At 40.1% G+C, this 9,706-nt stretch overlaps 1 protein-coding gene across 2 annotated transcripts; it reads right to left on the bottom strand.

Annotated features, from left to right (window-relative positions):
- Positions 1–1,678: 1,678 nt before the first annotated feature.
- Positions 1,679–4,632, bottom strand: LOC148028541 (uncharacterized). 2 transcript variants are annotated; one of them, XM_087688824.1, is made up of 2 exons: positions 4,399–4,632; positions 1,679–4,275 (listed from the first exon to the last, which is right to left on the bottom strand). In XM_087688824.1, exon 2 carries the CDS (start codon positions 4,019–4,021, stop codon positions 2,471–2,473), a length of 1,551 nt encoding a protein of 516 aa, XP_087544950.1. In that variant the 5' UTR covers positions 4,022–4,275; positions 4,399–4,632; the 3' UTR covers positions 1,679–2,470. The 2 variants fall into 2 exon arrangements, with proteins under 2 accessions (XP_087544950.1, XP_087544951.1); XM_087688825.1 differs by having other exon boundaries at positions 1,679–4,345; positions 4,423–4,632.
- Positions 4,633–9,706: the final 5,074 nt, after the last annotated feature.

The raw sequence follows: 9,706 nt of genomic DNA, 5'->3' as shown, positions 1-9,706 counted from the left end.
CCATCATAGTACTTATAGTTCCAACCAATTAAATGCAATGAAATTCACAATTTAGCATATATGACTTAGCTAGTCTCAATATACAAGACCCTTAGAGCCAATTACACAATATATCTTCACAACACTTAGAATTTAAGCCAATTATATATAACTAAAGGCATGAGACATTAACTTTGGTCCACATGTTCAAATGACAAATTATACAATAAAGACAATAGATACGAGGGACCAATAGACTTGTAACAATATGAAAATTGTGAAGTAGTAGTTCAACATGTCTTGTTTTACAAAATGCTAGAGCATGGGACTTGTTACAAGAGGGGTAAGCTAGGATTGGCCCAAGCTTTATGAGAGTTGTTGCAAATTTGAAGGGTTGGTGTCTCATTCTACTGTTAAAATATCATCCAAATCAGCAATGTATTTCTCTTACTACACCCATTCATGCTTACACACCATCTCTCACACATGTTCCTTTCCATCCCCCACAATCTCCTCTAGTGGTTCCCTCGTATCTCACATTCCTTTCAAATGGAAACAATATCAATGATGCAACTATGGATTCGCTTGTCCCTAGTGTTTCAAAAGGGGATACCCAAGGTCGTGAGGAGTTTCTTCATCGTGGACTACATCAACAGACTTCTTCAGCTTTAGCATTCCTTCTACCACCCTTGGATCCATTCTATCTTCTTCTTTGGCCTTCAACCCCATCTAGGATTTGAGAGGGGATCTTAACAACCATGTTTATCATACTTCGTCATCTCCTACTTATGCGCTTCACTTTGAGTCAAATGAGGACATTAGGAGCTCTAACATGTGTTACATGTTTTGATGAGAATGCAACTCATTTTAGAGCATGCATTTCTCATTTTAATCAAGATCTAGATGTGTTTACACTACCTGATTTATTTATCAACTTCTTTGCTAGTGATCAACCCAAATATCGCCATGCTAGCTTTTTGCAACAAACTACTATTTTTAGGGCATTTTCTTGCTAGATCAATTTTGGCATCTTTTGGCTATGTACAACACCTCTTATTTGCCTAGTGATCATTTTGTTTTGCAATCTCCAACACACTCCAACATTCAAGCAATCATCCATTTTTCGATGCTACCATCCATCATCAACCTCCGATGCCCTCATTGACACCTTGAGCTACATGCAAAGACTAATCAATCCTCCTTGTATTCAACGTTCTTCCATTGTTCAATGCAGATCTTCCTCTTCCATCCTCTTCTTTCTTTACAATCTTATTCTCTCTCCATGTTCATGTTTCCTCTTTTGTTGGACACTCTCATAGCCACAATCACAAATGTTAGCTAATCTTCTACTAACAAGCCCACCCTACTTCTATAAGTTTTAAAGCCACTAAAACATGGTAAATCTAGAGGTTCACCTTCTTATTGCACTTCATGGAGACGAATGCAAATGTAACCTAAAAGAAAGGACATTCAATATGCATACTTAGAAGCTACTTCCCACATAAATCTACCACCAATTTGGTACAAAAAAGTTACACTTGATCTATTTATCTTATATTAGAGCAAGAGCAATTAGCACTAATAGACAATTAACACAACCAAGCATGCAACCTTGTAAGATCCTCAAACTCTAATAACTATCATTCATGCACGAATAGGTTAGGCGTATGTCCTCAACATTGCGCAATATATTATGGAGTTGTTGATTTGTTAAAAACGTACAAACTTATTCCAAACTATATTTCTTTAAGTGGGAAGAGAATAGAAGGGAGGGCATATCGCCACTTTCAACTTTAAGAACATATTAAGCTATATGTAAGGTAATGTTACAAAGCGTGGATAGTTCGAGCAAGTAACCCTCGAGGAGAAGGCCTAGAATGCCAAGAGAGTTACGCATGTCAACAAGAGGTGCTGTAAGTGAAGAAGGCATGTTCTATTAGAGACCGACAGCACCCATGCCTTGCAAGTCCTTATTGTGCCATTTGGAGCAAGCAAAAACCATTGGACCTCTTATATGAGAGTAGGGTCCATGAAGCAGCCGAAACCTTGTTTGGCAAAATGTAACCATATGCAGCATTGTTTGATGAATTCAAGTCACCGGTTCGAATCTTTGTGGCAGTTCATTGCATCAAATGCATACATACTTGGGTCAGACAATAGAGCATAATAATAAGGAGAGACACACACACACTCTCTCTCTCTCTCTCTCTCTCTCTCTCTCTCTCTCTGAGTGAGTGCTGATGAAAAATTAAACAAGCAGGTTCCTTGCTCAAAGGCAAAGACTCCAAAGGGCTTCCACACTAGTTCAAATGTTCTAGCCACATATCAACTCACCTTAATGAATACAACCTCACAGGCAATCCCTGGATAAACCAGCCGTAGCAATTATATGATATATTCCTGGAGGTTGGAAGCCCAATTCCTTTGAGATGAGAATGCCTTCTGAGTACAGCTTTGTCAGTATAAAAAACCACTCTTCCCAACTTGAGCATCACTCTTCAGCCAGAAAGTCTCCAAGTTTGCCACCCACTTTCCTGGTCAGCTGCCCATTGGCATCAGCCGCATCCTTTGGCCAGCAGCTGCTTCTGGCATTGAGTTTACTAGGCTGTTTAACTAAGCTGAAGATTTCATGCACATCCTGTGGTGTCCATCCAGCTTTCCTAAGTGAAGCTGCCATATCATCTGCATTCAGTGTCAAAGCATCAAGCACATCCTTCCTAGTTTGCTTGTGCGAAAGGCTTTCTAGATCCGGAATGACAGCTTCCATCATCTCCCCTATCTCATCCTCCTTCCAACCCCCTTTTCTCAATCTCGACTCCATATCTCTGAAGTACACACCTAAACACTTCAATGTTGTGCTCTTTCTAAGCTCATGCTTAAAAGATGCTGGACGGTTTGCAGGGACTGAACTTGACTGGACTCTTGCTGAGGTTGCTACTCCTAGCATAGAAGCCATGTTCAAACTGTTGAAATTCTCTTTGCTCTCAACCAAATCACTCCAAACTGGGATGTGCCTTGCAGTTTTTGCTGCCCACGCAGGTGCCGCAATAGTGAACTCCGAAAGAAATTTTATAGGAAGAGGTTGGTCATGGAAATACATGTACCTGGACATTAATATCATACTTTGAGCAAGCCTTGGGGAATTGCCAGCACTTCTCACAAGATTCTCTGGAGGCCTTTCTAATGGTTGCAATGGCTCGTCGCTGACAGATTTCCGGAACTTCACCTCTCCATTGCTTTCCTTCCCATAATGTCCATGCTTCCACCTTGCATCTTGGTTGTGCACTTCTAGCAGCAGTCGTTGATTCAGGGCATGCCGGCCGGCACCATTCAGAGAGTGATGGAAGTGATGCTCCTGTGTCATGGTGTCCATGATTGTATCCTCATGGATAGAGCTCATCATCCTTCGGTACACGTTCTGCTTCTCCCAAGCACTGCTATGATTGTCACCATATGCTGAGTATGGGCCATTTGATTCTTCACCATGTGAAGCAGATACGAGGGGCTGCAAGGGGAAGAACACCTCCCTTTCGAAGAAATCTGCAAGGTCATAGCCACAGTAGAAGATGTCCTTCTCAAAGATGAAGAAAATGGGATTCCCAGCCAAGTTGGGGGAGCAAGGGATGTAGCAATGGGAGTAGATAGGGACGAGGACAGGGGCTAGCTTGAAAGCCTGGCGAGCAACAAACAGGGCATCATCTATGTTCGCCGGGCGCTGGCCCCAATTCGGCCACCAGAACCTTCCTCTGATGATCTCCTGGCAAAGCCCGTGCACAGGCAAGCTCAGCATATGGCTGAGCTGACTGGGAGAAGATGACCTCCAGTCAGGGAAGCCAGCCCCCACAGGCAACCCTTCCTGTAGGATGGAGCGGAGGTCGGGGGGGAACTGAAAACCATACCGAGACTGGATGCGACAGAACTCCCTGTCAGACAAGCCCTTGGAGACAGGGACGTGGCATTTCTTGAGATGCTCGATAACACTGCGAGCGTACGCCGCGAAGGAGAAGCACACCTTGCGGTTTGTGGTGGTGCTGGGACTCATTCTGGTTGGACCTGGGAGTGTGCTGTCATCGTCCCAACAGAGTATACACACATGCTCGTGCCCACGTGCACACACACACACACACACACACTCACTCAACGTATGTCAAATCCACATAGCAAAAAGCTTTGCCTGTGAGACCCAAAATCAGCTCCGGCGTGCTGAGGCATGTGATTAGTAGAGCACCCCCGTCATCCAAACTGAAGCCCATGTTTCCTTATCTAATCTGTAGAGGCATGTTATTGGCAGAGTACCTGTCATCCAACATGAATCCCATGTTTGCTTACAATATGATCAACGACCATGGCAGAAAAGAAGACACACCTGCGATATATGCATGCAGAGTTAATCACATGATTGGAAGCACAGAGGCATACCACTGCATTGACAGACGTTTTGACCTGCATGATGATCCATGGAAGCTTTTATGGAGGTCTGGCATACCGCGTGACCATTGCCCGTTCATTTAGAAACAAAATTGCAGGACGAGATCGAATGTATCTATTGAGGTATGTACATGTCAAGGAGAAGCTGATGATTGATTATAGAACAGGGAGGGTTTGCATCAACAGGGGTTAGGTGCAGTAGTACGTCTTAGGATAAGATACAGCCGAGGTTACGTAACACCAACAAATATATTGATAATGAGGCTCCACCACCTAAGCTATATAGCTTTTACAATAAGGTTAGTATTAAAAGGCTTTTACAATAAGGTTAGTATTAAAAGGGGTCCATTGCTGGCCAATGGGGTTGTAGCTCACCTGGCTGAGCGTGTGGGTGTGTACATGGGTGTATGAGTTCAAACCTTGAGTACACCTTTGAGGGCATCTTTCAAATTTCAAGCCTTTCTCAAAAGAAAGAAAAGGGTCCATCACTACATAGCTACCAATGAGGTTGTACTACCTAAGGTAGTTTGAGTGTGGGTTGAGTTTGATGGGTGCATAAGTTCAAATCCTAGGCTTCGTTTCTCTCGCAATATAATAAAAAAATGCTTCCCCATATCTAAGGGCTCCGTAGGTAGACATGGCCTATGGGTGTAGGACTATATACATGCATTCAACATTCTCACACCCAAAAGAACCACAACAACCCCCCCCCCCCCCCTTTGCGCTGACTTGCCTATACCAAAAGAATCTGTGGGGTGCATGATACACTTAGGAATGACACATACCCCTACCCAAAGAGAGGTCATTCTAGGCTGTAACATTTTTTTCTTACGTATGGTTATACCTTTCCAAATGTGAGGAAGTGTAATGTATGGCATGACAAGATGTTGGTCACAACACAAATGACCTTACTAGCAACACCATTTGCAAAGGGATATCTCAAAAAGGGCAGTAACTATAACGTTGCCATGGGTAACACCATTATGTCGCTAATAGGACTTGAATTTGCCCCATACCAAGGAAGAAAGCTTGATGTTGTAGTTGTTAGGTTAACACATCAAGGACTTCTTGGGTGTACATGATTTGTGTCATAAAGGACCAAAAATCTCTATAGTTATCATTGAACTTAGTCTTCTTCTTTTTTTAACAAGTTAACACACACACGCACATACATACACACACACACACATACCCAAATGCCCACAATGAATGGCACCTCCCCTCCAAATATTATTCGAGAGAGTTGACAAGAATCACAATATCATTTTTGTATGCAAAAATAGGATAGCTCACAAGCCAAATGAACTGTGGAGCTCGATTACACTAGGACTCTCCTTCTTGGGGACCCTACCAAAGAGGAGGACAAATGGAATGTTTGAGTGGCAAGAACCCGAACTTCTATAGACACACCATGTGAACACAAGTGTCCGACCAAGTGATGCACCCTATGAGATTGGATCCCATGACCTTATGATTATAAGCCCAAGTGCTCATTAGTAAGCCAACACCTTTGGGACCCTTTGAGCATACTCTTGTTGTGAAATGTGCACATAATGGTATGGACTCTAATCCATAACCAATCTAAGTGTACCAAAATGCTTTGCACCACATTAGCTTGCTAACAATCATGGCTATTAATACCACATAGTGGACAATTCTGATCATGCTAATTGGGAAAATCCTAAGCATAATTCAAGAGCACTTCAAGGCACCTTTTTTATTTGTTTGAATGCAATGTTTTAGCTCTCTATGTGAAGGTAGTTGAAGATCCATTGGGTTCTAATTAGAGCCTTGAGAAACGAATTTCGTAAAGCTCTACTTTCTTATGTGAACACAAGCATTGTGGTAAGGGATGCATACAAAAACACCTAAAGCATCACATCATTGGAAACATCTTAGGAGCATTTTGTCAAAAGGAGTTCAACTTGGTCAAGCGCGTGATTGCATATAGTGGGACAGTTGCTTTGGAAATTGCATAATGCAATAACAACAAATGATGGGAAAGCTTTGAATTTGTACCATTGTTCACGAAAAACCAAGGTTTAACGTTAAGCGAATTTGTTGAATTCAGAAGTGAACCTTGGGGGTTTTCAAGCAAAAGTTGCAACTTTGCTGATGTGCAAAGGTTTAGAGTAGTGTGACAATTCACAAGAAAATCGTGCAAGGTGCAAGGGAAAAACATGCACATCATATGAATTTGAGATTATTTTGTAGGTATCATTGGCTTCTACAAATGCTCTTGGCAGAAAACACCTTCAAAGTGTTGGAGTTTGAAAGGTACACAAATTTGAAAACACGTAGGTGTAGTGTAACCCCACCTTCAAATGTTGGAGTCTAAAAGGTACCAATATTTGAAAAAGTCAAAGGGACTTTCGTGTTAGATTTGTAAATTCACCTTGATTTTTCACCGAAAGAAGACCTCTGAATTTCCTGAGACAAAATTTTAAATCATAATAATTTTCTTGGTAGTTTTTCGGCGCTTTTGGGCCCCGGTGCTCACAGAAAACCGTCCTTAAAATGTATTTTTTTTGGGCAATATTCTCAAAAAATCGATTGAAATTGAAGCTCGTCTTGATGAAAACTGATTATTTTTTAAGCATTTTAGTTATAAAACCGACTATTTCCCTTCCAAAACCGACTGGAGTTAAGCCAGGTAAAATTTCGTGAGCCCTGCTTTTGGCTGTCAAACACTATTTTAATAATTCGTGGGCGGGAGGACTGGAACGAATCATTTATGTAGTGGTTAATTATTACCCAGTTATTTCTTACAAACGTCACTATGTACGGCAAGGCACTCTCTCTCTCTTTTTGTGCATGGGGAAGCGGCGCCGCGGCTTTCTCAGAAATGGAATATTCTGCTTCATTAGATCGTTTTCCCGGAATTGTTAATTCTTCTGTGAAGCGTTTTCACTTTGAGCGGATTTCGCGTCCACTACCAGTATTCCGTAGGCAGCTTTCTCGCTTGCCCGCGGGGGGAAACACACAACCGCAAAACAAAACATAGACTATCGTAATGAGCCTTATTATAGTAGCTTACAAAGAGAGTGTGGTAGTTGAAATATCTCTATTCTCCATGTATACATACACACACACACATAGATATGGCCGTAATTTCTAATTAGAAAATGGTCGAAACTAGAGTCGTTCCTTGTGGAAATTTTTTCTTTTCGCCCTATACCCATCAATTGACAACAAATATCTTTAGTAGCAAAAACAAAAACCTTCAACTTATCATTTTAGAGGGTTCTTTGCATCAAGTTGTATGTACATACACACACACACACATATATCCACTTTTCAAAGTTTTAAACCTTGATCGTACATTTGTCAATGTTATATCAAACCTCCTTTTCTTATGACAACCAATTTACAACTATCAGTAAAGCACTATCTCAACCACCTCTTTGGCAAACTAACCCATCACATTTCAATGTCTCACATAACATCTCACTAATAACTTAGCAGCCCAAAGGGTCAAGAACCAAGGTCCTCCTAGAGCAATTCACTCCACATATGAGAGCATGATCGACTAAAATAATTGCTTGGTCAATTGAATTTTAAAAAAGCCTCGTTTCTTAATCAAATGAAGATGTTTCTAGTTCCTAAGAGGTATCTCCTCTATTTGTAGTTCTAAAAATAACATGTGTGCTCAAGCTAGTTACAACCAATATGTAAACTTCTAGTTTACTTCTAACTAGCTTTTGTATATTGCCTAAAAAAATAAGAATCAACCCCAAAACATGTTTGAGAAACAACCCCCAATTACTCTACACTATGTCTTCCTAAGAATCAACTCGAACATGTTTGAGAAAGAACCCCCAACCAACTCTACATTATGTCTTCCAAAGGTAGGACCAAGAAAGTTCATGCCTAAACACCCTAAAATACACATCATACCTAAAACATTGCCTTCACTAAAAGCACAACATTATTCCAACACTTGTGCTTGCCCTTTTCATATCACTGGTGGGCTACAATCCTTGATACTAACACAAATAAGTATTTGAGTGCTTACATGGTAAGAATCAATAGGCTATGGGGTAAGTATTAGAAAGTTTGAAGTTTTCTCCTTTTACTACTTTTTACGCTTGTCAAGCAATGCATGCTTCATACTTAGACAAAGTATGAAGGCTTGCACATGCTAGTCTTATAACATTTGCATGCCAATATGTTCTTACTTATTACTTGTATGATTGTTATTTTGAATAGTTGAGTTTATTAAGTCATTCACTAGGATTTTCCAAGGTTTTCTTTTATGTTCCTTACTATTTCTTCAACACTTAATGAGTGGTTGTAACTGTGAGGGGTCTTAGGCTTTACACATCATCACAAGAAACTCCAAAAGTTTGGCATAGGAATGGGGGTTGGTTTACTGAGTCATCTAACTAACTACTTTTCCTACCCACTTAACCACTCAAGGTAGTTATGGATAGTTAGTAACCAACTCATCTATTTAAGTATGCATGGCTTGATGAGATGGCAAGTTGCAAAACAAGTGCTGCTCTATTTAATTATGTCTCTACTTGAAGTAATCTACTTTCTCCTATGTTGAGCCCATAAACTATGTGTTGTTGAAGTAGAGTTTGATAGGAATTTCACACATAATTAGTGGTGGAGATGGTGAGTATAATCCATCATGTCTACTAATTTTGGGGATGATAATATGTTTTCTTATGAATCTTTTCATATTTAACATTCTATCCTAGATTATTTATTTCTTTCCATGTAGCTTTGTAACATTTATCTACCACAAATTAGCAAATTTCTTCTAGTAATTAACATTAGGAAAAAAATGAACTCACAAATGGGCCTTTTAGCTCCCCCCTCTCTCTCCTCCTTAAAACAAGGAAAAGAGGAGAGAAGAATAGTAAAATGATCCTCTTCTCTCTCCACTTTTGCAATCTCGTTTTGCCTTTTTTATATTATCTACAAAGATATACTCAAATTCCTTCTCTCTCCTCATTCAAGAAGTCTTTTTCAACTAAATTTTATATTAAAAAAGGAGTTAGTTATAGGAGTATGGTGCTTCGTTTTCAATGCAAAATTATTAGTAGATACGAGGTAATTGATTTTTTAATCGAGAACAAGGAAAATAAAATTTCAAAAGTTCCTTTTAAGATATTTTGGGGATTTTTTTATATTCTAGCTTTTGGTTTTAAAAAAACCAACTGGTCAAATTTCGTGTTTTTTGGAAATATTTTTTGAGGTAAAATACAAATTTCTAAAATACGAAAAGTCTTGGACATCCCTACTCTCTGAGCTATTTTCCCCCATATCTATACTCCCTCATGGCTCTATT

Source organism: Lygodium microphyllum, chromosome 11, assembly GCF_053477565.2.
Source record: "Lygodium microphyllum isolate KBCC chromosome 11, Lygodium_microphyllum_v1.1.10, whole genome shotgun sequence".
Classification (NCBI taxonomy): Eukaryota; Viridiplantae; Streptophyta; class Polypodiopsida; order Schizaeales; family Lygodiaceae; genus Lygodium; species Lygodium microphyllum.
Note: the sequence above shows the minus strand (reverse complement) of the source record. Positions and strands in the feature narration are given on the sequence as shown.

Bases quoted from the DNA above. Each gene is read 5' to 3' on its own strand.
- LOC148028541 (XM_087688824.1), bottom strand. From the start codon at position 4,021: ATGAGTCCCAGCACCACCACAAACCGCAAGGTGTGCTTCTCCTTCGCG.